This window comes from Lodderomyces beijingensis, assembly GCF_963989305.1.
Source record: "Lodderomyces beijingensis strain CBS 14171 genome assembly, chromosome: 2".
In the NCBI taxonomy this organism is placed as follows: Eukaryota; Fungi; Ascomycota; class Pichiomycetes; order Serinales; family Debaryomycetaceae; genus Lodderomyces; species Lodderomyces beijingensis.
In genome coordinates this window covers 240,952-268,317 of record NC_089971.1, presented here as the reverse complement: position 1 = coordinate 268,317, position 27,366 = coordinate 240,952, and the positions used below count along the sequence as shown (strand labels likewise).

General features: G+C 45.2%; 10 protein-coding genes across 10 annotated transcripts; 3 read left to right on the top strand and 7 right to left on the bottom strand. All coding sequences in view use genetic code 12, as the record gives it.

Annotated features, from left to right (window-relative positions):
• Positions 1-381: 381 nt before the first annotated feature.
• Positions 382-1,071, bottom strand: LODBEIA_P12860 (uncharacterized protein; the record flags this gene model as incomplete). Its single annotated transcript, XM_066971157.1, has 1 exon — positions 382-1,071. The coding sequence occupies one exon, from the start codon at positions 1,069-1,071 to the stop codon at positions 382-384; it is 690 nt and encodes a 229-aa protein (XP_066828224.1).
• A 457-nt stretch (positions 1,072-1,528) lies between these two features.
• Positions 1,529-2,014, top strand: LODBEIA_P12850 (uncharacterized protein; the record flags this gene model as incomplete). The annotated part of the gene is made up of 1 exon (XM_066971156.1): positions 1,529-2,014. The coding sequence occupies one exon, from the start codon at positions 1,529-1,531 to the stop codon at positions 2,012-2,014; it is 486 nt and encodes a 161-aa protein (XP_066828223.1).
• Positions 2,015-6,010: 3,996 nt separating this feature from the next.
• On the bottom strand, positions 6,011-7,915 carry LODBEIA_P12840 (uncharacterized protein; the record flags this gene model as incomplete). The annotated part of the gene is made up of 1 exon (XM_066971155.1): positions 6,011-7,915. The coding sequence occupies one exon, from the start codon at positions 7,913-7,915 to the stop codon at positions 6,011-6,013; it is 1,905 nt and encodes a 634-aa protein (XP_066828222.1).
• A 637-nt stretch (positions 7,916-8,552) lies between these two features.
• LODBEIA_P12830 (uncharacterized protein) lies at positions 8,553-10,520 on the bottom strand (the record flags this gene model as incomplete). The annotated part of the gene is made up of 1 exon (XM_066971154.1): positions 8,553-10,520. One exon carries the CDS (start codon positions 10,518-10,520, stop codon positions 8,553-8,555), a length of 1,968 nt encoding a protein of 655 aa, XP_066828221.1.
• A 482-nt stretch (positions 10,521-11,002) lies between these two features.
• On the bottom strand, positions 11,003-12,703 carry LODBEIA_P12820 (uncharacterized protein; the record flags this gene model as incomplete). Its single annotated transcript, XM_066971153.1, has 1 exon — positions 11,003-12,703. The coding sequence occupies one exon, from the start codon at positions 12,701-12,703 to the stop codon at positions 11,003-11,005; it is 1,701 nt and encodes a 566-aa protein (XP_066828220.1).
• Positions 12,704-14,448: 1,745 nt separating this feature from the next.
• On the bottom strand, positions 14,449-15,939 carry LODBEIA_P12810 (uncharacterized protein; the record flags this gene model as incomplete). The annotated part of the gene is made up of 1 exon (XM_066971152.1): positions 14,449-15,939. The coding sequence occupies one exon, from the start codon at positions 15,937-15,939 to the stop codon at positions 14,449-14,451; it is 1,491 nt and encodes a 496-aa protein (XP_066828219.1).
• Positions 15,940-16,373: 434 nt separating this feature from the next.
• On the top strand, positions 16,374-19,763 carry LODBEIA_P12800 (uncharacterized protein; the record flags this gene model as incomplete). The annotated part of the gene is made up of 1 exon (XM_066971151.1): positions 16,374-19,763. The coding sequence occupies one exon, from the start codon at positions 16,374-16,376 to the stop codon at positions 19,761-19,763; it is 3,390 nt and encodes a 1,129-aa protein (XP_066828218.1).
• Positions 19,764-19,785: 22 nt separating this feature from the next.
• On the bottom strand, positions 19,786-21,903 carry LODBEIA_P12790 (uncharacterized protein; the record flags this gene model as incomplete). The annotated part of the gene is made up of 1 exon (XM_066971149.1): positions 19,786-21,903. One exon carries the CDS (start codon positions 21,901-21,903, stop codon positions 19,786-19,788), a length of 2,118 nt encoding a protein of 705 aa, XP_066828217.1.
• Positions 21,904-22,566: 663 nt separating this feature from the next.
• On the top strand, positions 22,567-24,543 carry LODBEIA_P12780 (uncharacterized protein; the record flags this gene model as incomplete). The annotated part of the gene is made up of 1 exon (XM_066971148.1): positions 22,567-24,543. One exon carries the CDS (start codon positions 22,567-22,569, stop codon positions 24,541-24,543), a length of 1,977 nt encoding a protein of 658 aa, XP_066828216.1.
• Positions 24,544-24,842: 299 nt separating this feature from the next.
• Positions 24,843-26,786, bottom strand: LODBEIA_P12770 (uncharacterized protein; the record flags this gene model as incomplete). Its single annotated transcript, XM_066971147.1, has 1 exon — positions 24,843-26,786. The coding sequence occupies one exon, from the start codon at positions 26,784-26,786 to the stop codon at positions 24,843-24,845; it is 1,944 nt and encodes a 647-aa protein (XP_066828215.1).
• Positions 26,787-27,366: the final 580 nt, after the last annotated feature.

The window sequence follows — 27,366 nt, the reverse complement described above, 5'->3', positions numbered from 1 at the left end:
TGAGGAGTTGAATGCTGGTAAATGACAAAAATGGTAACGTTAGATAGAACTGAAAACGAATAATTGTTGATGCCTTGAAGAAAACTGCCATAATTCATGGAACAAACAAAAAAGAATTAGCAATATAAACCTTTAATAAACAAACAAACCAAGCAAAACTAAGCAAATGATTAAATGAATGAACGAAGATCTTGATATGTATGAGTGAGTGAGTGAGAGGGGGGTCGTAACGAGTGACTAAACGTGAAAAAAGTTGTTCATAAATGGAGAATAACTGGTTTTTCGTGACTTTATAGATGGTGTCCAACCAGTGGGTATTTCCCAACTTGATAAAAAAAGCTTTTTAATTTTTTTTTTTTTTATTCATTCCGGTTTCTTTGACTAACATGATTCATCATCTGGGTTGGTCACTTTTAATTTCCTTGAATAGTCATGATCATCATTTATAGACCGGAATGACTGGGTATAATCCATAAACATGTTGTTTGGGTCCCAATGAGTATCAAATTCACCAATGGGGAACATAATATCGCCATCTCCAATACTACCGGAACCAGTACTGAGATCTCTGGTGCTGTTCCGCCTGCTCATTAACCGTTTTCTCGATAAATTACGATTGATTCCAGCGCCACCCGTGCTGCCAGTGGGGCCCTTGTGGCCATTATTGCTGAATCTCACATGAGATTCACCGCCATCCTTGTCGCTGGTAAAGTAACTCAACAAGCTGCGGCCAGAAAACGAATTGTCGCGCTTGAGGACAACGCTGCTAAATGATGAGTGCTTACTATGGATCGCAGGTGGACGCGCAATGATTTTCTCATCATGATGCATCGAGACTTCGTCTGAGCTGTACTGGTTTTCTTCATCGGTGTAGCCGTCATTATCTTCATTTCGCTTACTGCCGCCAAAGCAGCAGCAGCAATAGAGCAACAAGGAGACAATCCCCAACACAACTACCCCCACTGCGGTGAAGGTGCCTGCTACTTTGCCCTTGTTTGAGAAAAATGCATTCTTGTTGCTGGGGTTGGCATCGGGGTCTGCTTCCGTTGTGTGGGCTGCCATGGGCACCATTGTTGCCAAAAGTGAGGAGGATGAAGAAGAAGAAGATGAAAAAGAAGATGAAGATGGTGATGGTGATGAGGAAGCATTGTATGAGCTAGATGCGAATGACGACGTGATGGAAGCCATAAACTCACTCAGCGCCGTCGAAGAAGAATCTAGACTCAGCTGTGACAGAGACGATGTTGATGATGTTGGTGATGACATTGTCACGTTTTGGGTCATACTGGTGGTTGAGATTTCGTGAGATTGAGTTCCGTTGACTGTGAGAATGGATAATATTGTCGACTTCTCAACCTCGGTTGTGGTGTAATTGATGATCGAGCTTGAAGTCAGTTGCAGCAGTGATGATGACGTTGATGAAGATGAGCTCGAGGTGGACAGTTGGGACTGAGTAGCTAAGAGGATCAGTGTTATCGACACTACGTCGCTCGACAGATGGACTTCTGTAACTCGAGTAGTCTGCGTAATGAGGGTAGTTTGCGGACTAGCAATTGCTGTTGAAGAGGTCGAGCTGGATGAAATTGAAGACGACGACATTGAGGAGGACGTTGAGGAGGACGTTGAAGATGAAGTTGAGGTCGAAATTGAAGATGAAGTTGACTCCGAAGTGCTTGATCTTGACGATGTAGATGGTGTTGGCGCAGGCAAGGGCAGAGGCAGTGAAGTTGACGAGGAAGTAGAACTGGTTGACAGGGACGTCGTCCGTGGAGCTGCATCAGCGGGGGATGATGTAGTTGAAGTCGATGCGCTTGTTGAAGTTTTGCTGCTGCTCGTTGTCAATGACGATGTCGACGTTGATGTTGTCAGCCTGCTTGTCGTTGAAGTTGTCGAGGACAGGGTTGACGTGGATGTCGTGCTTGTACTCGTGCTTGTGCTTGAAGACAACGTAGATGTTCTCGACCTCGTGCTGGAACTACTACTTGATCCTCCAATAGTTGCACTGGGGTCTTGAATAATCAAGTACCCATAATAGCCATTTCCAGCACAACTTTCCTGCCTTATGTACCCAGGACACCCGATTTCGCAATTTTTCATATCGACAGTGTCTCCGGGAACGTCATTTGTGCACATGCAGTAATATCCATCTAGCACGGCCACTGCATACCCACTGTTCATGCATTTATCGTGGCAAAGGCCATTGGAATTGTAAAGATCGTACTCGCGATTGGTACCGAGATTCTGCCTCGAGCAGTATGAAAGCGATAGGCATTTTGCAGTCTGTGAAGTGAGTATTAACAATAGTAGAAGTCCATGAGGTACGTTGGAAAAACTCATTTGCAAAAAAAAAAAAGGAAACAATCGAGATAAACCCTCAGCTTCCGGAATTCATGTGTTTCAAGATGGAAGGGAGGGAAGGGGAGGAATGACTGGCTCTAAGAATGAAATTAAATCAAAAATTTTTCAAATCGAATGGGTGGTTTTTTTCCAAAGAATGTTGACTAGCCTCGTGGGGGGGGGGTTTTACTAGTAGGAACAAAAAAAAAACAATTGCAAAATGAAATTTCGGGGTATTTTTTCCACAATCCACAATTTTCGAAACCTCTGTTTTATCGTTGGTATTAAATTCGGGTTCTGATTATTTGATGAACCCAGTAGCTAAACGTCGGGTATCTCGCTAGAATGGAAAATCACGTCGAATATATATGTAATATATATGTATATATGTTTATGTGATTGACCCCTTAGCTAAATTTTTATCTCCGCCACTTCTAGGGGGGTTCTGAAAATTTTCTGGTGTTGATCTCTCTGCTGATCAATTTCCTTTTATTAATAGCAGTCTGTTGATGTTGACAAGAAGCGCAGTCCTTGTTGCTCCTGTCGAAATTAAGATTTGCAAGCTGATCTAAAGGAGTTTTCACAGAACAGGAAGAAGAAGCTGGGCTTTCTAAAACTGCCAGTGAACACCTCCTTTATATATATATCTGTATACATGCACCCACTACGGCTTCGGCATCAAATGTTGGAGGGAAATTTAGGGAGTTGTTACTTTGTCCTCTCTGTAAACAAAAAAAAAAACAATTAATATGTCCTTTTTGCAATCAGCCAAAGAATAGCAGTAAGAGAGAAGAACAAGAAGAGGAAGTGGAAGTAGTGGAAGTAGGACAGAAGCAGAAGAAGAAGAAGAAGAAGAAGAAGAAGAAGAAGAGTGCATGGGAAAAGGATTCAATTTGAAGAAGGAACAACTAATAACCCGAGAGTCACAGCTAGCTTTGTGGGATTCTTTTTGATAGTATTGTTTGTCCTTGTTGAGCGAAACATGCAAAGTGATAACCAACCCGTGTGAAGTAATGCCTGCATGCCCAATGGAGTACACGCAAAGCGAATTGTCGGTGGAGCTGGGAAGGAAACAGAATGAGGTAACCATTGCTGCCAGAGGGGTTAACGGGCGCCGGCCCCTAACTAACCTGCTGACAACCTCCTACATTTAACCAAGATACATGTACATGTAGAGAGGAAGACAGAAGCCCTTTTCCCTCTCCTCCCTCTGCCTCTCGAAAATAAAGCCTTGTGCATTGCCCCCTCGGTTGCCCGTCTGTTTACAAATTGCCCAATGGAATTAAATACCTAACATTCTGGACAGTCAGCAGCCTTCACTTTGCCGCAAGAGTCAAACAGGAAACACGGACAAGGACAAGGACAAGGACAAGAAAAGTGCCAGGTTTTTTCTGCTGCTGCTGCTGTTGTTGTTGTTGTTGTTGCTGACCCAACGAGTGGCTAGGTTATGCGAATTTAGCTCCGCACCAGCCGAAACCTACCAGCCTGACTAACCACAATCGGCTGCAACAGCAGCTTACAAAACTCTTAAGTGGCACTGTACGATACAGCGTATGTTGGAAAATACGAGACAGTGGGGAGAGGGGGGAACACAAGAACAAGAAGAGCAGGAAGAACAGGGGTGGAACGGGAAAGTTGAGCTTGCGTGAATTTTGGATGTTTATACGATAATGACTGTCTGCTACCATGTGGCCGTCTTGCGATAAGAACAATCAATCCCTGCCTCACACATTAGCAGAGGAAACTTGGAATTTTGCAAATCAGTTGGGCGTTGTCCCTTGCGCATAAAGCTACAGAAGTCGATCTTATATTCGAAGCAGGATCGCCTGGTGTGTGGGATTATTTCAGATTCAATGCGAAGTTCAATCTTTAGATGCCGTCCACAAAGAAACGGCAATTGTGCCCCCTTGGTTTTTTTGATTGGAGAAACCCCCGAAGGAGCTTTCGAAATCAAGCAGGGAGGGTCGGTAGGGTGCGCTAGGGGGAAGACAGGAAGGAACGACGGCAAGTGCCAAATCAAAAAAAAAGAAAGAAAGAAAGAAAGACATGCTCGTATAGCCCTTTGCTTCCTCTGGTGAAGTTTCCAAAATGAGGTTGGAAATTCGCTCAATCAAGTAACCGGAGCAAGTCGCACGTTTCTGCAAAAAAAAACCAGACACTCACACAAAGTTCGAAGGGAAAACAATTATAAAGCCGAAGAGTGTCCATGCTGCTGCTCTCACGTCATCTCTTAACTCTCATGATGTGACCCGACGTTTGTTGTGTTGTTGTTGTTCTTGAAAGAAAGAAAGAAAGAAAGAGAGAGGATTTTTCCCTGTTTGCTGGAGTGTGCATTTAGGGCTTGCTGCATCCCCGCAGGTACTTTTGTTTGAAACATGGCTCGGTTGAGGAATTTTTTTTTTCTCCCAGTGCCAGCTTCTGTTATCATGGAGGTTCATATCAGCTTAAAGAAGTGGCAAGTGCATGCCAACTTCTAGCTGCCCAAGGTCCTCCAGAGTCCAAGCTGTTCCACGGGGAAAAAGATTCTCAAATTCTGGGCTGGGCAAGAGTCGTTTGGAAACATCAGCTGATACTTTTCAAGAGTGGAGCTTCCTTTTTCTTTTTCTATTTTGATTGTTCAGCCTTGAGCTTAATCCCATTTTCAGCACATCCGACAGTGATCGGCGAAATTTTCTTCAAGTTGCTCTCCAACTAAAAACGAAAAAGAGAAACAAAAGAGACAAAGAAGGACAATCGTATGGCCCGAGAACAGTTGAGCTTAAAAGCGTTTGCGTTTAGTGTAACTGATAATCTTGATTTGACTCGAGTTTAGTCATGGTTGGTTGGGAAGTGCGGTTCCTTTTCGGTTGAACTGTGATCTCAATCCGGAGTTGGCCTTTTTTTTTTCTGATACTGAATATACAGTTGACTGGCTGAGCTGGGATGAGCTGTAAACTTGCTGTTCACGAGCCGTCTCGAAACTTGTCCGCCTTTTGCGGCTTGTTGAAGTTGCGAATTCGGGATGGTTCCAAGGCTCTCGGCGATTTCTCGCAAAAGTTCAAGAATATTAAGGGGTTTTCTTGTTTGTTGTGTGTGCGTGGGATAGATTTAAGGGGGTTTTAGTGTGCCTGTGGGTTATTTGCTCTACTTTTCCGATTTAATACACAATGAACTAACGGAGCGGAAACCCATTTTTCAAAGTTAGTGTCATCTTGCCGCGCTTCACCTACACGGGAGGGAGGGGAAAAGGGGGAGGGGGTTTGGTAAGATGTCTTGCATCTCACTGATGGTGCTAGTTTTTTCTCCAAAGACTTGCTGCGAAACGCCAATAGTTAACGTCCCACAAGTTACGGGTCGTGATGGAGCATGCACGCAGCGCCGTGCTTGCCGCGAGGTGCCGCGCGACAAGATCGGTACAACGACGAGACCTCATGCAGAGCGCAAAGCCTACGCTACACCTCTTTCGAACGCCGTTTGCATCAACACCTTTACACGTTTGGTTGAGTTTACGCAATTCTTCCCTACACCGCTTCTACATGAACATGGGGTGCAATTTTTCTTGCTTTTCAGGGTTCGAAATTGCAATGCCAGTATAAATACGAGCCTGAACTCCCCTCCATCTCTCTGCGTTTTCTCTTTATAAGTAAGGTCTATTAATCTTCACATCAGACATTAGCGGCTGGTATCTATATATTTACACGGTGTAGGCTCGGCGTTTAGACTCGATGGGTGTCGCAGTTTCGTAATCGCACTCGCTATCCGTCACATTCTCTTTTATTAGTCCTCTTTCCCTCATGACGCGCTCAAAATCAGCATCGTCCTCGCCAAAAGTGACTCTATCACATTTTCTGTTCGTGGCTTTCGAGCTCTTCATCCGTAATCTCTTTTGTATAGCAATCAACTCGTTCTCGGGAATAAAATGCTTTTGCTGCTGGATGAACCGATCCCACTTGTCGCTCGAGTTCTTGAAATTGAGCCATTCCAAGACTTCCTCATCACGCAAGGGCTCCCATGGTTTAGTATTCTCATTCTTGGTGTTGATATCAATGTACTCCACCAATGCGTGCAATCTAAATAAGCTCCCCTTGCTTTCCCGACTTATGATTTTGTAGTTTTCAGGAAAACTTTGCCTTTCGTCTTCAATACCATTACAATAACCGGTAGGGAGTCCAAGGTTCTTTGTAGCATCGTGAATGAGACCCCGTATCACAAATACAAGCGAGACCGCGTTGCGCAAATCTGAGAAATCCACAATAAGTTGTTTGATAAGCATCGTGTAAATCTTGAGTAGTTGTGGTGGAGCCAGGTTTCGATTGCGATTGCAAAATTTGCAGTACTCGTCAAACATCACTTTTGCTCTCAAGCTCAAATTCCGATTCTGGGAAAGGCCGTTCAAAAGGTGCTGCAACGAGTATGCGTCGGCACTTATCTCAGGGACCGTGCCATTTTTGGCCTGATGACTGATGAGTTTATGTTTGATAAATGCGTCGTTGCGCCAACTCTCTCTCAAATTCAAATCGTTTTCAACAAAATAAATCACATCCTCAGTCTTTGTCGTTACTTTCATAAAATCATCAAGTATCCTCATAACTAGTCCGCTTGACATTGGAATGTTTTCCTGCTGGCATACTCGGAGGAACCGCTCTTTCAACCGCACATTGCTGATGGTGTCATAGAGCCTGGTCCAGGTATCTAGTGAAACGCTTATCCCCAAGGACTCGCCCAACCGTAGATATTTGAGCACAAGAATAAACGTGTTTGTATTTGATCTAATGTGCGAGTGGATCGCACATATGCGCAACATTAAATCGATAGTTTGGTGGTTGACCAAATGGCCTTCTTGGTTCATTACCAATATCAAGTTTCTCGCAAACAAGCTTTGGTTCTTTTCAATTCCAAAGTATCTAATGAGATAGTTGAACGTAGTGGCTGATCTAAACGGCTTGTAAGTCTCGTTGGTGAGGTTGTGGGTATGAAGGAGAATCTGCGGTATAATCCCCAGTCGCAAGCTAGACGAGTTGCGAAAATGGTACTTCCAATGGGTGAGTTTATAGATGTACTCTTCAAAGTTTTCTTTGGTCAAGGGGCTTGGAATGGGGGGTAGTTCGTGATAGATATCCACTCTATGTCGTCGCCTCCTTTGCTCTTCACCTGTCTTTAGTTTCGATTGCAGTTGCAGTTGATTAGTTACTTTCCTTTTGAGCCCTGGAGGTGTAAGATCCACCAAACACCGCAAAACGTTCTCAAACAAATCTCGATCATCCATGTACGTTGCTGATTGAATTTGATAGTCTTTGGAATTGTTGTTCTGCCATCGAAGCCGAGCCGAATGCAGATCAAATGGTTGGGACCTGCTATTGATTTTTAAATCTTTCAAGCCCAAAGGTTTTAAAAACGCTTGGAATTGTCGGCTTTGACGGTCCCTCGGTACCCAAGCTTGGTCGTTGTTTGGTTCTACTTCTTCCTCTTCCTTTCCTCCATGAATGGCTTGATTCCGCGTGTTGACGAGCTCGGCAAGCGGCCTGGTCTGGTTGCAATATGCAATCCTCAGCCTAGCCGATCTCTCTATCCTGGTGATCGCGCTTCTTAGACTGTTCATACCATTATAACTCTCCAGTAGCTATTCTAATTCGTTGCAACAGGTTCGTCGTAGCAGTGACTTTTTTTTTCATGATCGGAGAATGCGCGGGAATGATGATTGAAAAAAAAAAATTAGAAAATGAGGTCTACACCATCACCACTACCATTGCACCATCATCACCTCCACCTAAAAATGGCTTCACCACAGAGAGAAGGGTTCAGTATCCCATCATCCATATCACATGCTGCTTTGGGTCAAGTGACGAACAAGTCGCTTGGTGTTAAATACAACTGTGCTCAATGTGCGGCTTCATTTTCTTTGGGGAAGAACGACGCCATCAGATGTAAAGAGTGTGGTCATCGTGTCATATACAAAGCCAGGACAAGAAGGATGGTCCAGTTTGAAGCAAGGTGAAGGAATAAACAGAGAAAATGGAATCATAGGTGAGGAAAAAGAAGAGGAAGTCGGGTAGAGAAGAGTTTTGCCAATTCCATCCAAGAGCATGGAGCCATCCCTATTCAAGAACAAGGGGCCAGTACTTTTCAAAACATGGGTAATTTATGTTTTTTTTTTTTTGGCTTTTGTTGGTTTTGAATATGTATTACATAGATTGATTAACTTAGCAACGAGGTAAACCAGTTTCAAACAACCTCTTTTAATGTTTCTCCGAAAACTTTGCTAGTGGAACCACCGAGGGCCGTCCATGTGCACATTGAAAAGGAAGCCTGCATTTGCTGAGACTTTCAACCAACTCTGTCATCTCTTCGTGACTCAAGACGTCACCAAACATTATAGCAGATCGGCATGCCCTGGAGTTTAAGATTTCAAGGATTACTCTAGGCAAGTGGCGCGACACTTCAAACCAGTCATCATCATCACGGCGCACAGTTTTGCTCTTTACCCCGTTGTGGAGATCGTAACAGTGCTGCAAAAGGGCGTCTTTGAGCAAATCGGGGTCATCGGCAACTCTCGTGATGATTGGTTCCGGCAATTTGGTGATTTCGACTGCATTCATTTCTGTTTCGTAGCATATGCCGAATAGCTCAAAATTGGATCGGTACTGTTTAAAGAGCTGTAGTTCGTGAGTAGATATCTGAACAATGATTGGTGTGGCTAATCGTAATCCAGGATTGTTGCTCATTCGCTCAACGAAATCCCGAATTAGACTTTCAACTTTGACTCTTTCATCGCTCGCGTGCTGATCAAGCACAATAAGCTGGTTCTCTTGACTGCGAAGTAGCAATAAAATAAACTTGGAATCTATTTGACGAATGACTCTGTAATCTCCCGCCGCCAAAATTTCCTTTTTGAAATCCACTTCCTCGTGCTGAGGACCAAAGTCGTGACATAAATTGGCTGGGATTGCAGGCTCTGCGGTTTCAACCCTAGCAGCCAACGGCGTAAATTGAGAAATTACCCTCCTCGTTTTTTTCCGCAGATGAACCAAGCTCTCCAACTCCAGATCTTTGGCGTGGCCCCAACGCAGACTCGACTTGAGAATAAAAGCTTCTCTCTTTCTCTTGGTTGGACTCGGCAGACAATCGAGAGGCTTGTTTGCCACCTTTTTATCCCGCTCACCATTGCCCAAGTGCAAAAACTTGCCAAAGATTTTGGTGATTATGTTTGTAATTATCGTCCAAGAATAAGAGCTTTCTTTTATATCAACTCTTTCAGTGCACACGATTTTTATTAAAAAACAGGGAAATTTCCTGATTGCTTTTCTAGTGGTTTTTTTAGGGCTGGTTTCCTGGTCAAGATCAATAAAGCCGGAATTCACAAACATTTCGTTGATGAATTTGGCAAAAGACCTACTCAACGGAACCAACATGTCGTTGACAAAGACGTATTGGTGCGCTTTTGAATTGATGGGCCAGAGTCCAATTTCTCCAGAGACTTTGAAAGTCTTGTACTCTGCATTTATTGACTTGTAGTCGAGATCAAGGTCAAAGATGTCCGAAAGAAGTTTCTTGTAGGAATGGGGCAGAGCCTTGACGTGACAGCATTCTTCAAAACGTAATGAATGAGGACTCCGAACGGATAGTCGTAGATCAATATCTGATTTTTCCAAGAGTAACTTCAAAATGACCACTTTAATGGAATCTATAATCTTGTGAGTTTGGGTGTTTTTGAATTGCTTTCGCCGCACTGGGAGATTCTTGAACAAATTAGAAACTTGGTATATCGAGCCGTAATTGGCAATTGGGTCTGGCGCAAAATGGTTTCCCCTCAGTCCAGTAGGGTCGCACATCATTGCAGCCGGATTCTCACCACGAAGTTTTATGGTATGAGCGCAGTTGAATGAGGTGCTCTTGGAAACGATGAAAAAGTCAGATACTTTGCCAATGACTGCAAGTTTACTGTGTTTTGGTTGTGATTGTGCTTGTACCGATTCCTTCCCATCAAAGCAAGCCAATTGTTCCAATTGTTGAGGAGTATAGCCATCTCCATTATCCTGCAAGAAAACACTCAAAGATGTCAAATCGATCTTGATTGACACAGCTGTCGGATGCTGTTGCAAGCTTGCCTTCAATAGTTGCTCGACGATGGAGTATATGGAGCTGAAGCCTAGATAAGCCTTGATTTGCTTGATCACCTCATCGTCTAATTTCTCGACCCTGGCCATTTCGTGATCATCTTGTTCGGAATCTGATATTTTGGATCAATAAGATGAATGAATCTATTTAGGTGGCCACAAAGGTCTCAGATGAAACATTTCGGGGCACCGCCGCACCTTGTCCCAAAACGGCAACTGCAAAGGCAAATTGCAACTGGACATAAGCCCTCATTTAAGACCTACCTTTGAGCAGACGCCTCTCGTGATTGTGCATTGAGGGAAAGGATGCTTCTATATCTACAGGTAACATTAACTTCACTTCCGTAACAAGCATAGCATAGGGTCCTCTCGAAACTAAACTGTGACGTAAAGCTTAATTGAATCAACAAGAGTTCGCAGCACGTTTTGGGTAGCAGGTAAACGCATTTGCCACAACCACTCATTCCTTCCTTTGAAACAGGCCCGGTCAAGTCCATTTCCAGAAGAAAAGCTGTCATGATATATACACCATTTTCAGATTAAAGAAACGTACGACCTTTATTAAATATAAACTATGCTACCCAGTACCAAAACTTTTGCAAGGCATTCTTTGGAACCGGCTCCACGAAATTCCTCTCCTCGGCTTCAATCAAGTCGAGCCCACTAAACATATCAATGTCTTCAATCGGATTCAACCAGTGCTTGTTGTGGTTCTTAAAGTAATCATAAGCGCGGTGAACCACGTAGAGACCAAAAACAATTGGCAATGTCACATAGGCGGCAACAAAGTCAGCGCCGCTAAAGCCATGCACAAAGGAAGGGTACCCGTTTGTCAACGTGAGCAACGTCATAAAGACTATAACGTAGTAAGCACCAAATGGGCCCAAGTAGGTTTTGTAAGGGACCCGGTCCGAACAGTCGTGGACCTTGCAAGCCTTGCGGAATCGGATGAATGCAAAACAGATGGCTATCCAGGAGATGAAACCCAGGGTTGTGGTAAGGTTACTGAGCCACGAAAAGACATTCGAGGCCGATGACGAACAGTTGAGGTATGCCAAGAAGCCAAGTGCCGACGAGGCAGCCAACGAGTAGTACGGAATACCCCAGCGATTGACACGTGCAAATATCTTGGGCGCATTGCCCCTCTCGGCCATCGAGAACAACATTCTCGTTGCAGTGTACAAAAACGAGTTGGCAGCAGAACAAGCACTGGTGAGGATCACAGCATTGATAATGTGGTTCAAAACTGGAATTCCGGCATTCTGGATGCCAATGACCCAAGGCAGCCCCTTTGCGTCGCTGGCACTGCCAAATAGTTTCTTATCGGACGAGCTAACAATGACACTGATACCTAAGGAGCCCAAGACGTAAAAGAAAAGCAAACGCCAAATGAACCGCTTCAGGGCCTTGATTCCGTTTTTCCTGGGGTTCTCTGTCTCGCCCAAGCAGGTGGCAATCATCTCGGGACCGAAAATGTATGAGAAACCCGACTTTACAATGGCAGTCCAAAAGCCCAAAAACCGGCCGAGATCAAGATTATCCTTTACAAGGTAAGCTTTGAAAGCATTCTTTTTCCAGTATCTAAACCCAACCACCCCATGTTGTTTGGGGCCGCCGCCAAAGAAAAGAACAATTGCGAGAATGATAAGTCCCATCAACGCAATCAATTTGATAAGCCCGAACCAGAACTCAGCCTCGCCAAACACGCGGACAGAGACGGCATTCATCGCTATAACAATCACGAGCAACACACTAATGGGAGCAGCAACATTGACATCGACCCAGTATTGGAAAACTGCACCGGCGGCTGTGACTTCGGCGGCAATAAGAATGGAAAAGGCATACCAGTAGTTCCAGCCAATGGCAAAGGAAATCGAAGGGGAAAGGTAGGTGCCCACAATGTCTACTACCCCTTTTCCAGGTAAAGGTCTGTAGATGATCATTTCAGCCACACAATGCATGACAAAGTACACAACCAGTCCCAAGACAATGTAACTCAACACCAATGATGCTGGACCAGTTTGAGCAAGCGTGCTTCCGGAACCAAGAAACAAACCAGTTCCTATAGCGCCTGCAATTGCAATGAGCTGAACTTGACGAGACTTTAAACCTCTTTGTAACGTGTGCTCGGGCTCAAAAGTTTCCAAACTTGCAGCCGAATTGGTTCGGGATAAGATCTTGCCCGTCTTTTCGTCGACCTCAACCACCCTCGAGTTGGATGTCATTAAGTTTAGGGTGCCGGGCCCGCGGAAAATCTCTTGATGTGTACCCATGACAATGTTCTGAATATTCTCTCTGGGTTGCACTATCTGAACAGTTTTGTGAGATGGTTAGATGGGTGCTTCTATCTGGTTGATTAGAAACACGGTGTGGAACCTGCCATCGTTTTATACGCAAGTTTCGTCACCTCCCCTTTTCCCCTTCCCCGTCTCTTGTCCCCCAATTTTCTTTTTTTTTTTTTTACTTCAAAAATCTGTCCTGTCGCCTCAATGCGTCTGATAACCTTTGAAAACCGTTATCAAGAATGTGTTCAGTGATTTGCATAAAAAAAAAAGGAAAAAATGCATGCATAAGGTGTTATCTATTGTAAACGCCATGGATGCGCCGATGCACCTGAGCCGCCTTGAGCAGCGACGTTCCTATCATTTGGGGGATGATGGCGGGATCGCGTTTCAAGAGATGAGCTTAAACCGCTGTTCTATCTCTGTATGGGAAGCGAACGAATCGGCGTTTTTTTTTTTTGGATTGGCGCCACATATTTCAACATGGTTTGTGGATATTTGCAATCTTTTAGCAGCACTCTCTAATTTTTTGTTTTTCTGGTTTCATGTCCGAAGCACGAACCTTCCTGATGATTAAAGGGTTTAACTATCAATTGATTTTTGGAGAATTGGACAAGCGGCGCCCAGGATGTAAATGCTTGCTTCGGTGTGGGGGAAGAAGTTATTGGTATTGTTTTGAAAGTCAAGTATGTTCAGTGGCAAATTCAGTTGAGTTGAAGTGAATTAGCTGCCCTGCTTTCTGCTCTGACAGCCATGAAATTTTCCCGGTTGCACTCTCTGCCATCCTCGGCAATTGAGTTCCCGGTCCTCTAGCCCTTTGATGTCCTTTTGCTTGCGGGTGTGGGTCTGACTGATAAAAGGTACTTGTCCAGACAACAAATGGGTTCTCTGCTCTCTCAGAAAAAGCTTAGGCCACGGACAGGGAAAGGAGATAAACTCTCGCATGGTGGTGTGTCGAATTTCACAACCGTTTGCGTTTGACCTGTCGGAACGGGCTTGGAAAGAGAGACAGATTTCATGAATTAGGCAGTGTGAACCGAACCCTTGAGATATCGTATCTCAGAATACAGACTGGTTCTGAACCGAGCAAAAAAAAAAAAGGTGGTTTAACGAGATCTTCTCATCAGCTTAACTCCACCATAGAAGTTGCTGCCATATCGAGGCAAGATAGTGCAACTCTTATCTTTTCGATGTACAAGACGCATCCTGATATTTTCGAGCATATTGAAACAGAAATTACATGCATTGCCTGGGCACTTGTTCTGCACATCTTTTTCTTTACTCTGACGTACGTCAGCGCTTAAAGAAAGGCGGTTAGGGAAAGCTCGCTTGATAGTCACTTTGTTGATTCTTTAGTAGGAAACATTGCTCGCTTGCTCAAACCCTCAGCTGATGATCGATTTGGCGACACTGTAGATCCCTTAATCTGGAGATTAGCGAGGCGCTTTAGGTACTTATCATCACTTTTTGAATGCCGTGTGAGTTGTTACCCCCTAGGGGAGCCTGGCCTCCTAGCCTGGCCCTCCTAGACATGGCCGTTGCGCGCAAGGATAAAGAGATACGATAATGTAGAGGGTTTCGGCTTTCCAGAGAGATTCAATTTCCCCACGTTTTGCAAAAAAAAACAAAAAAACACAGCATGATTAAATGACGATTATATTCTAAACTATACTTACTTCTGTAGCCCCGCCCTCACCTCCTCTTCCCTCATGACAAGAGGTGTAGCAACCCTCCAACTATACAGCGGCCGAGTAAAACTGTTTGAGACCTTCGTCGTATCCTTGAGAAAACTCCCATGTGTTTTTAACGCCTCCTTTGGACTTGATCAACCCTTGCAACGCAGCCCACTTCAAGGCCTCCTTCCTGCCGATTCTCGAACCATTGAATTTGGCAAAGGCATCTGCATCTTTCCATGCCGCCACGAAGCCGCCCTTGTACACCTCGGGCTCAATCGTGGTCTTTTGCTGCTTCCAGTAGTTTTGGTGGGAATCGGCGGCATTTGTGGCTGCTTGGTTCAACTCGTCTTCGCTAGGCTGCTTGGAGGGCTTGGGAGGTGGGAGAATGTCACCCTTGTCAAACATGGTTTTGAAGTCCCATTCGCCACCGTTTCCCGACTGGAACTTGAATGTCCAGAAATAGGAACCGGCTGCTCTTACATTGAAAAGCTTCAGCTCCGTCTGGCCAAACTGCTTGACATCCTCGTCTCGGTTTCCGCCCTTTTCCCAGCTCTGGGAGTCAATGACGCAGGACCATTCGCCCACGATAAAGTCAACGCCAGCACCGCTGTCGTTCAAGTTGGTCAACACGTCGCCATTCAAATCATCGATAATCTGTTTGGGTGATTTGGCCTTGTCGGCGTCACTGAAGCATCGATACACATGGTCATCGACAACGACTCCGAGGTAGCCTTCGCCTTGTTCAGATTGGACCCATTTGACCCACTGGTCGGGCCACCATCCGTCAGAGATCACAACTGGAACTTGTTCGTCAGACTTTCTAATCTCAGTAAGGCACGCACCATAATACCGTTGTTGCTTCTTGGGGTTATTCTCAAAACTGGCCTCGTTGACAACCTCGATTCCCGCGATATTGTCGTATCCTTTCAAGTCATTGGCAATCCAGCCAGCCATCTTGGCGATTTCATTTTGGGCCTTGTCGTCGCTCCAAAAGGCACCATCGGCGTTGGGTTCTCCCGAGTGGCCCGAGTCGTTTGCTCCACCAGGCACGGCGTGTATGTCTATCAAAACGGAAATTTTCTGCGCTGCTGCTGCCTCTATGAATTTCTTGATCGTAGTCCAAGCGTTTGCATAAACCTTCTTGTAGGGCCCAAATTTGTACCCACCGGTGAAACTACCACCATCAACGTCCCAGTAGCCGATTGGCAAGCGGATACTGGCAACCTCATGAGCAGCGAGCCAGTTCCAGTCGTCCTGCGTGACGTACGAGTTCCAGTGGTTTTCAAACTTCTTCTGGGTCTCCTCCACACCGATTTTCTTCACCAAGCTGGAAACGGCATCAAACTCAGTGTCGCCATCGGTCTCGCTGAACAAATCGTGGAAAATCCACTTTTCCAACACAAAGCAAGAACCAAAGTTTACGCCAAAGTTGAATCTCGCTTGGTAAATCTGTTTGGTCGTGGGAGCCTTGCCCGATTCAACAGCGGGAGCAGCATCTGGCGCGTCGCTAGCTTTGCTTTTTAACTTGAGTTTTGAAAACGCTTGTTGCATCTGTGCAAGTCAATTGAGGAGAAGCTCTTGAATGAAAAAGCAAAGAATAGAGGAAAAAAAAAAGGAATTCCCCACAACAAACTACCCCGTTCACATCAACAAGCTATATATATATACAAAGTCTTATTTTTGCTTCTTTCTGGCAAAGAAAGATCATGTTTTTATTCATCATGGAAAAAAGTGTGTTGATTGCTATGGCAAAAACCTTGAAATCTAACCCCCCCTAGTTGTTAGCAAGAATGGCTGTGTATGGCGAGAGGTAGGGGGGAAAAAAAGGGGGCGCGGAGAGAAAGAGCTACCATGTTTTTTTTGGTGATGGCTCGCTCCTAACTGGGGGGGCGGGATTTGTCTCTAGGAACAGCTTATTGCCGTGTGAGTTTTTTGCAGCACATATTGAAACACACAGTGAAACACCTCAGACCAACGGAAGGGGAATGCCAGAGATGCCAGAAACTGGTGGCGAGTGGTCGGGTTTCTTTCAGAGACTCATCAGCGTGTTTCATGCTATCAACACCCATCTCACTTTTCTCTCGGCACACTCGCGTGCGGTGATTCCCTCGGTGAAACTATTGCAAAGCTTGAACGAGTCGATAACCACCGCTGATCTAGCCATATTCAAGTGCTTGTTTCCAGAAGATGAGATTTACTACGATTACGTCGATGAGAACCAGATAATGCTCTCGTTTGTCGAAGAAGTCAAGGTGGACCAAAGAGGCTATGTTCAGACTTCGGTGGCGGACAAATTTGAAGATGAACCGCGTCAGTCGAAGCAGATTCTAGTGTTTGATTTCCAAGATGTCAAGATTCACGGGATTGGCAAGGTTATCAAGGGTAACAAGCGAATGAAAACTTCAGAGGACAACCGTGAGTACCACACCCGTCGCCGGCAAAACTTTTTCTTGAGCAGCAAGGAAAACGTGTTGGCGCCGTTGAAGCAAATCCACATTACAAAGATTATCCAGGGACGAGATGGCATGTTCCAACAAAGCTTAAAAGAGTTTGTTCAGGGCTATCGAGATCAAAATGAGGCGGAAGCGGAACTAAAGAGGCTAGCGCAAGACTCGATACCGGAGGAGCCCGAATTAAAGGATATGGTTGAAGTTCTTCAGTCTCGAGAAGACAGGGCAAAGGAAGCGAAATCTTTGATTTCTGTTGACGAAATGATCACTGCGTTGAAGGAATCAAGGTACTACGTGGACCAGATTTCATCAGTTCACAATCTTTGCGAAGGGCAAGATCCTCAATATCGACGACTTTCCCGGGACTCAAGCCAGTTTCTTCACCCGGAACTCAAGGAAGCGCTCTTGCTGGCCAAGGGAATCTCCATTGAAGAAGGACTCTATACTCACCAAGCCGAGGCATTGGAATCGCTTTTGGATGAATCTGACGATGCAAATGTGATTTTGAGTACATCGACCGCTTCGGGGAAATCATTGGTGTACCAACTACCAATTTTAAACTCGATATTATGGAACATCACCAATGGTTTAAAAGGCAGACACTCAACGGCGTTTTTCATATTTCCTACTAAGGCCCTCGCACAAGACCAAATTCGGCATTTCCAGACATTCTTGAGCCACTTGCCCCTCCAGTTTAGTAGTTCGATTACAGTAAACACTTTTGATGGCGACACCCCTTTCCCAGAGAGAGCCAAGATTCTGAGAGAGTCAGACATCCTTTTCACAAACCCTGACACCATCCACGCGTCAATACTTCCCAACCACCATATGGAAGTGTGGTCCAATTTCATCAAGTCGCTCAAATTCGTGGTGATGGACGAGTTGCATGTTTACAAGGGCACGTTTGGTATCAATGTGGGCTACGTTATGGCGCGCCTATTGCGATTAAAAAGCAAATTGTGCCACGAGGACAAGCAGTTGAGATTTGTCTCATGTTCGGCAACCATTGCCAACCCCGTGAACCACTTCAAAACTGTTTGTTCCCTCTCTGATGAAGCAAAAGTCATTCACATTGCCAATGACGGGAGCGCCAAGTGTGAAAAAAAGCTCATTGTTTGGAATCCCCCAGTTTTGATGAACAATGCTGGTGAGAAGGGACCGTCGGACTCCAACAGCGCCATGATCCCCAGAGTGAGTGCAATCTCCGAGCTGGCAAAACTCCTATTGACTCTATTGACTGACTTGCAAGGGCTCCGCGTGATTGTTTTTTGCCCAATCAGGGTGGTGGCCGAAATGATGATGAGAGAGGTGCGCGCCCAAATGCAAGGCTCGCATTTCCAAAAACTGGGCTCGATATCCCAAAGTGACATCATGTCATATAGAGGTGGCTACAACAAGGCGGATCGGAGAATTATAGAAAAAAAAATGTTTGATGGCCAGCTCAGAGCAATAATTGCCACAAATGCGCTAGAATTGGGGATCGATTTGTCCGACTTGGACGTGGTGATAACTTGTGGATTCCCCATTCTGAAGCTGAATTTGCACCAACAATTTGGCCGTGCTGGGAGAGGCAAGGCAGCCACCGGTAGTTTAGCAATATTTGTTCCCATGCGGTCGCCAGTGGACCAGTACTACATTGAACATGCAGCAGAGTTGGCCCAGAACAATTACGAAGACTTGTGTGTCGATTCATTACGTGATATGGAACACGCGCTGTTGATTCTAGAGCGCCATTTGCAATGTGCCGCTTACGAGATTGCGTTGGACAAAGATGATGATTACCAATGGTTTTGCAAGGGAAGAAGCTTGAGTTCATTTCACAAGATACTAGAGCAACATTTGCTCTTTGATGTCGATGGCAAATACAAAACAAACCCCAGTTATCTTCCCAAACCAACCAAGATAGTGTCCATTAGGGCAATCGATGACTCCACCGTGGCCATTGTTGATATCACAAACAACAGAAACATTGTACTTGAAGAAGTTGAGCTTGAAAGAACCACGTGGACTATATATGAAGGTGGCATATTTCTTCATCAAGGTCAGCCGTATTTGATCAAGGAGTTTAATGCTAAGGAAAGATACTGCAAGGTGGAAAGGGTGAATGTAGACTGGACAACGTCTCAACGAGATTACACCGACGTTGACCCCGAAGAAGTGGAACTAGTTAAACTAATCAAGCCCGTCAATATGAAGGAACAGTTGGATACTCCAGCGTTCTTTGGCCAAATCAAAGTCCACATGAAGGTGTTTGGCTTTTTCAAAGTCAACCGCAAAGAGGAGATTCTTGAAGTTGTCGAAGTGAAAAACCCGCCAGTTGTTACCTTCAACAAAGGTTGCTGGCTAAATGTTCCCAAATCTGCCATTGATATCATACGAAGCAAGAATTTATCACCTTCGGGAGGCATCCACGCAGCTGCTCATGGCATAATGAACATGTTGCCGATATACATCAATAGTAACAAACCCGGCGGTGTCCAAGCACTTGACTTTGAAATGGGCACCGAGTGCAAGGCCCCCGCGAAGGAGTTCAAAGCTACAGAGACTAGAAGGAAAAGGCCAGCACGTTTGGTGTTTTACGACACCAAGGGAAATAAGCATGGGTCTGGCTATTCTTACAAGACATTTGAATGTATTGATGAGTTGATATATTCGACTTTTAATCGTACAAAAAGCTGCGACTGCGTGTGGGGCTGTCCGCTATGTGTCGTTGGCGCCACTTGCCGAGAGCAAATGCGGGTCATGTCCCGCCCCGCCGCGCTTATTGTGTTGGGTTCTTTCATGGGGTTGGACTTGACAAAACTTGCAGCAAAGTTACCGGATGGTCCCGAGCCGGGCATGCCTCCCGTGCTCCACAATACAATTCTGGACTCTACCGCGGCAGTTCGATTTTCGCCAAACGTCAAGATTTTGGAAAGCATCTGACTGACTAGAAAATCTGTTTTTACTAATTCGAAATCTTACTGGTGATTTTGCCGGTGATTGAAGAACTCTTTCTGGATAATTTTTGAGTGAAATTTTCTGCTGCTGCTGCTGCTGGCAGTGGTAGTGGTGGTGGTGTTCTTGGGCTGGAGTTCAGCAAAGGAGAACTCCTCTGCGCGCGAATGCTATATTGCTTTACCGCATCTGATGGTGAATGTGTTCGTGCGGGAGATCCTGACGAGGACGTTTTTCTTTCTCTGTTGTGCAAGTTCTGGCTGTTTGATGGTCGCGAAGTTGAATCAATGCTCGAGCCGGTTTTATTGGCAACATGCAAAGAGGGCGCCCAGTGAAGCTGCTTGGGCTTTGCCATTCTGAATACGCTCTGAACCGGCTTCAAATAAATCGATGCCAAAGATCCAAAGTTGAGCTCCAACTCTTGCAAGAAGGCCGGGTTGATACTATCATTCTCTGAGATGATTGATGGGTCGCGATTGAACAAAATCTCCTTTGTAACTTTTTGAAACCCACCTGCGTTTGCGTATTCTGAAGAAAGTAGTCTCCAGTATAGAAAGCCTCGATCGCGCACATCGGGGTTACCTGTTTCCTCGGTGGCCCATTTCAAAACTTGCAACAATCTCGTTTCGCATTCCTGAGGGTGCACGAGATAGTTCTTGGCGACGGCTGTCAAGACAGCAAGTTGCACTTCATTTGGTTCTTCTTGGTAATTGGTCATCAAGTCGTCGAGGATCAACCCCGGGTCTTCCAAGTTTTCGCAGAATTGTCCCACCATCCAAAGGAGCGACGCCTTGGCGTCTGGTTCTTCAAATACTTCCCGGTACTTTATCAACTCGGTGATTGCATTATTGAACTTACCCGGGTACTTGCGAACGACATTTTTGATGACAATTGCTGCTTCTTGCACAATGTAGGAAATGCCTGTTGATATCAAGTCGCACAAGACTTCAACGCACCGATCTGCGCCACGTTCCAACTTTACCGCGAGATTGCCAAAAGCGCGAATTGCCTTGCGTGACATGGAAATGTCCACCTCGGTGGCGTATTCTTCCAATTCGTTCAACACCAGGTCGATGTTTTCTTCGTTTGCGAGTAAGTAAATAATCTCCAATTTGGTGTCCTTGACGTACCTGGGGTCGTCGAACCGGCAGTAAAACATCTCAATCTCAAAGTGAACTAGATTCCTCTTGCCAAGGAGGAGGAGGATTACATTTCGCAACACCAAGAATTGCGTCTCTGAGGGCTTGGCTAGAAGCGAGTTTAAAGATGACCCAATTCTTTTGGGCAAGACTGGTAAATGAAGTTCGGGGTGAGGAGTATAGTTGCTGTAGTAGATGATAATCTTGATTGTGTTCAACACCACGGCTGAGTTTTCGTGTTGTAACGACGGAAGCGCTGCTTCTATCAACTCGAGCGCCTCCTTGTCGTCCTGTGGGACATATGCCATTAGCGCGTCTAGCATGTATATGTGCTGCCATTCGTTGGAAAGTTTCAGCAAGTTGATGATGTTCATGGCATGGGCCTTGTCTAGTTTTAAACTCAAACTCTTGCTCCGTTCTGTTATACTGCTCAATGCAGCTAATGCACTCGCGACAACCATTATGCTATCGTCATTTAGCATGCCGTTCAACTGGTCAACAAGCGAGCCCCCCTCGACTCTTGCTGGGTCATGTTGATATAGTCTTGCTATGGAAAATGCAGCTGCTTGTCGCACATGAGGGTCCTTGTCGCAAATCAAGATCGGCAACGCTTCCGCACTTAATTGGTTAAACTCGGGCGTGTTGATGCTGGACACGGTTTTAATCGCCAAGGCTCTTAGAACGGGCGTCGAGTCTTCTTTAAATCGGTTGAAGAAAGGAATAGCTGCAATGGAGTCTCTGCTGTACTGTCCATACGTCGCTATATATTCACAACAAAGTTTCCGTATTTCCAAGTCGTCCATTTTCATCAATTGGATGATGTCGGGCATCATGTTGACCATTTCATTGTTGTTTAAAATGATATTGGCGAGCAATTTGCGTAGTATGATCCTGATTCTGTTGGCGGCTTTCAACTTCTTGAACGCCTGCTCTATCTCTGCCTTGAGTTCTGCACTCTTGGACTTTGTGAATAGCTTCCCATCACTCATTGGTGCTAAAGGTGTGAATATCGAAAAGGAAATGGAAATGGGGCCTGGGGGGCTTTTCGCAAAGTTCAGAGTTCGGCAACAAAAAAATTAGAGATTTTTCGCGAAACTCTTTGCCGGAGTTAAGAGAGCATCCCCGCGAGCTTAAGGGGGGGAGGGGGGGAGTAGGAAGAGATAACGACATTGCCATGGATGGAGAACATCGCTTCAAAGTTGCGGGGAGGAGAAAAGATATAAAGAAACCATCCTCAGGACCGCAACAGCTGTTGTAGTCTTTGGAAGTATTTCTGATAAGTTGATCGAGTTGAGCTGAGCTGAGCTGAGCTGAGTTGGGTTGAGCAGAGCAGAGGTTGCTATTTATAGCAGTGAGAATGCAAATTCGTTCTCGAGAATTTGAAATTTTCAGTTATTTTCTTCTTGCCTAGAAGGCTCTAGCCTAGGATATACATAGTTCCTACCTGATGTGTTCGAGCTGGTTTCAACCTCAATTCAAGAGTTCAAAAAAGTTTCAAGAAAGTTCACCATAATTTGCAGCATACTGCCTCGCAAAAAACATCACCAAAACCATACAAATTTTCCACATTTTGGTAGCACCACCACCAAACCTCCTCCTCTAACCGAACCTCTATTCCCTAAATACTTCACCCATTCTTCAGAGTCAAAAATATGAGAGCATTGTTATCAGGAATTGCATGTGCTTTCCTCGTTTTCTTCAATCCTCTAGCTAATGGACTAGAACTCACCGATCGAAATGACAGTGACATAATTTTCTTCTCACGCTCCAATGAATCCGCCGTACGAGCGACGGAGTTTACCAACTGCTCACAAATCACCACTATTGCCCCCACAGAGCAGTGCCAATTCGTTCGCGAAAACTGCATGAGTGAAAGCGTCATCAACTATTATCGGTTATACTTTTGTGATTTCCACCTACTAGGCCCGTTTGCGATTGTGCCCGTTGGGATTTTGCTAGTTTTACTATTCCTTTCGCTTGGGGTAACAGCGCTGGAGTACTTGTGTCCCAACTTACACACCATTTCCAAGGGCTACTTGAAGATCCCCGATAACTTAGCAGGGTTGACCTTGCTTGCGTTTGGGAACAGCTCGCCCGATATCTTTAGCACTTTCCAAGCCATCAAGATGGACCTGGTGAACTTGGCCGTGTCGGAGTTGATAGGAGCGTCGTTGTTCATCAGCACGTGCGTGATTGGGTGCATTGGCGTGGTGAAACCATTTGAAGTGCCCAAGATGTTGTTTAGACGGGACGCAGCAATGTACTTGCTGGTGTATGCATTGATCACGGCTGCGCTAGTTTCAGGGTATTTGCAATGGGCCATATGTGTGTTATTGGTTGCGGTTTACGTGGTCTATGTCACCATTGTGATTTTGTCACATCGAGCGCACAAGTCGCGCATGGAGGCCATCTTGAGAGAACGTCGAGCAAGGAGCAATCACGGAGAGTTGTATGAAAACGGTCGAGCTAGTCCAATCGACGATATATATCTTGATCGAATTGCAAGGTTACCTACAGTCGATAATATACATATGGGAGAGGGAATAGGAGACGGAGACGATTACGATCAAGCTGAGGCTGAGGCTGATATTGGCAATTACGGGTTAAAAAAATTGATGAAGGATTTGTCGACCCATTCGAATTTGACAGGAACTATTCAATTGGAGGAGCAAGACAGACCGGTAAGAGAGGACTCCGTTGAGAATGGTTTAAACTTGGACTCTAACTTGAACTTAAACTCTGAAAATTCTCATTGGAACCAAATTTATTTGCAAATCATTTACCCTCAATTGGCCAATTTCCGGCAGAAATCAATCAAGGACAAAGTTTCAACCTTTCTTCAACTCCCAATATTAATACCGTTGAAACTCACCATACCAGTACGGGAGTACTCGAATTTGGAAAAAATTGAAAATGATCTACAGTCGGGGGCCCCCTTCATGGCATCTTCCTCCTCGTCCATTTTCGATCACGACTCAGATTGCAAGTTTTTGCAAGCTCAAATTGCGCTTGGCACGATACTACTTGTCTTTTCATATTGCCCCCTGTCTACGTTAGCCAAGACTGCGCTACTGATGGTCATTTCGTGCCTTGCTTTCTTTGCAATGCGTGTTTTATATCCCAAACCTCATGCAGTTTCCTTCATCAAAAGACTTAAAATCATCAACTGCTTTGCTTCCATATTTGGCCTAGTAACAGCCGTCACCTGGATTTCCATAATTGCCTCCGAAGTAGTGAGCTTGTTGCACGTGATATCCGCCGCATACAGTTTGAGCGACGACTTGTTAGGAATCACCTTGTTTGCCGTGGGCAACTCGGTGGGGGATTTCGCAACCAATTATACGATTGCCAAGATGGGGCTCCCCAATATGGCTTTTGCTGCGTGTTTTGGAGGCCCCTTGCTCGCCTTGTGTTCCTTGGGGTTGAATGGGTTGATTTTGAGTAATGATCTCCATTTGCAAGCTTCTAGGATCCTTTGGATTGGGGTTATTGCGTTGTTTTGGAATATGGCGGTGTTGTGTGTGAACTTACCTCGAAACGGTTGGATGCTCGACAGGAAGATCGGGTCCGTTCTAATTGGCAATTGGATTGCAAGTTGTGCCCTTTGCACTTTAAGTAACTTTGTCTAATACGAAGAAGAATGCTCTATGAAAATAAGGGGGGGGGGGGGGGGGGGTTGGCAGTTTATGACTGTTGGTTCAACACGGTCACGTTAGGATATTTATTGAAAACTACTGCTGCCGCTTTACACAATCCCCTACAATCGATCTAGAGAGTCCGCTACTCATCAGCAACATAATTACAAATAATCGGTTTTTTTGATTTTTCTTTTCAATATATATAACTAGATTATAGCTGTAATATTTACGAATTGGAAGAAGAAGAAGAGGGAAGAAAAAAGATAAGCACAATAAATTCATCAATTAGTTTAGTCAACTTCTTCAACGGTTGGACCACCAGAGGATTCGCCGCCTGGGGCAGCACCGCCGCCTGGAGCGCCACCTGGGAAACCACCAGTGCCACCTGGAGCACCACCAGCACCGTAGGCACCGCTGATGATTGGGTTGGCAACAGACTCCAACTCCTTCTGCTTGTCAGCGTACTCTTCTGTCGATGCAGAGTGGGAGTTGTCCAACCAAGAGATGGTCTCGTCAATCTGCTTGGTCAATTTCTCCTTGTCTTCAGCAGAGATCTTGTCCTTCAACTCGCCGTCACCAATGGTGTTTTTCAACGAGTAGGCATAAGATTCCAAACCATTCTTGGCTTGAACTCTGGCAGCTTCCTTTTCATCATCTTCCTTGTACTTCTCAGCTTCATTAACCATTCTTTCGATATCTTCCTTGGACAATCTACCCTTGTCGTTGGTAATGGTAATCTTTTGAGTCTTACCGGTACCCTTCTCCAAGGCAGAGACATTCAAGATACCATTGGCGTCAATGTCAAAAGTAACTTCGATTTGGGGCACACCTCTTGGTGCTGGTGGGATACCAGACAATTCGAATTTACCCAACAAGTTATTGTCCTTGGTCTTGGCTCTTTCACCTTCGAAAACTTGGATCAAGACACCTGGCTGGTTATCAGCATAAGTCGAGAAAGTTTCCGATTTCTTGGTTGGAATGGTTGCGTTTCTTTGAATCAATTTGGTCATGATACCACCAGCGGTCTCAATACCCAATGATAATGGAGCAACATCCAACAACAAAATGTCTTGAGTCTTTGACGAAGTGTCACCGGTCAAGATGGCAGCTTGGACAGCAGCACCATAGGCAACTGCTTCATCTGGGTTAATTGACTTGTTCAATTCCTTACCATTGAAGAAATCGGAAACCAATTTTTGAATCTTGGGGATTCTAGTGGAACCACCAACCAAGACAATTTCTTCAACTTGGGCCTTGTCAATCTTGGCGTCGGTCAAGACTTTTTCAACTGGGTCCAAAGTGGATCTAAACAAGTCGGCACACAACTCTTCAAATCTGGCTCTGGTGATCGAAGTGTAGAAGTCGATACCTTCATACAAGGAGTCAATTTCAATTGAAGTTTGAGCAGATGAGGACAAGGTTCTCTTTGCTCTTTCACAAGCGGTTCTCAATCTTCTCAAAGCTCTTTGGTTACCAGAAATGTCCTTCTTGGTCTTTCTCTTGAATTCTTGGATGAAAAAGTTAACCAATCTATTGTCGAAATCTTCACCACCCAAGTGAGTGTCACCTGCAGTAGCCTTGACTTCAAAGATACCTTCATCAATGGCCAACAATGAAACATCAAAAGTACCACCACCAAGGTCAAAAATCAAGACATTGTGTTCACCTTTAGTTCCCTTCTTGTCCAACCCATAGGCAATGGCGGCAGCAGTAGGCTCATTAATAATTCTCAAGACATTCAAACCAGCAATCAAACCAGCATCCTTGGTGGCTTGTCTTTGAGAATCGTTAAAGTAAGCGGGCACGGTGACAACGGCATCGTTAACCTTGGTGCCCAAGTAACCCTCGGCAATCTCCTTCATCTTGGTCAAAACCATAGACGAGATCTCCTCCGGGGTGAAAACCTTGGTTTCACCCTTGTATTCAACCTCGATATTTGGCTTGCCGCCCTTGTCAATCACCTTAAATGGAAAGTGCTTGATATCAGTTTGCACTTCGGGGTCGTTGAATTTTCTACCAATCAAACGCTTAGCGTCGAAAACGGTATTCAGCGGGTTCATGGCGGCCTGATTCTTGGCTGCGTCTCCAATCAACCTCTCCGTGTCGGTGAACGCCACAAACGAAGGTGTCGTTCTGTTACCTTGGTCATTGGCAATGATTTCAACTCGGTCGTTGGCAAAGTGGGCCACACACGAGTAGGTGGTACCTAAATCGATACCAACGGCTTTAGACATACCTTTTGTTCGCTATTATTCAATCAATTGGATTGTATCACCCTTCTTCTTTACCTGAAAGAAACTGGAAATCGAATTGGCAAGAGGAAAAGAAAAAAAGAACAAGAAGCAATGGACCTGGTGGACAGAAAAACCGGGCAATCCAAAAACTATATATATATATATATATATTTGTCTCTATATTGGTTGCCTACGAATAAGGGGGCAATAGAGAAGAAGAAGGCGAAGAAACAGTAGCAGTAGCAGTAGCAGTAGTAGCAGCAGATATAAATGTCACACGTCATACACGCACACAGTTAGGGGGGGAATGGGGGATGGGGGCACTTTAGCGAACCAGTTTAGAACCGCAGGGAATCACGAAGAACAATATTCCACATCACCAAAATTGACATCCAACCGAATTCATCATCCTACGTAGCTATTACGTATGCCGACGAGACAGAAACGCAACAGCAGAGGTTGCTCTTTGCCTTTACGCAGGCTGCACTCGGGCAACTCGCGCGCTAGAGGGTTCCACCACCCACCCCCCTTCTGGCGATTGTTGCGCTCCAGCGCCTAACGCTTGAGCTGGCAAACGCTC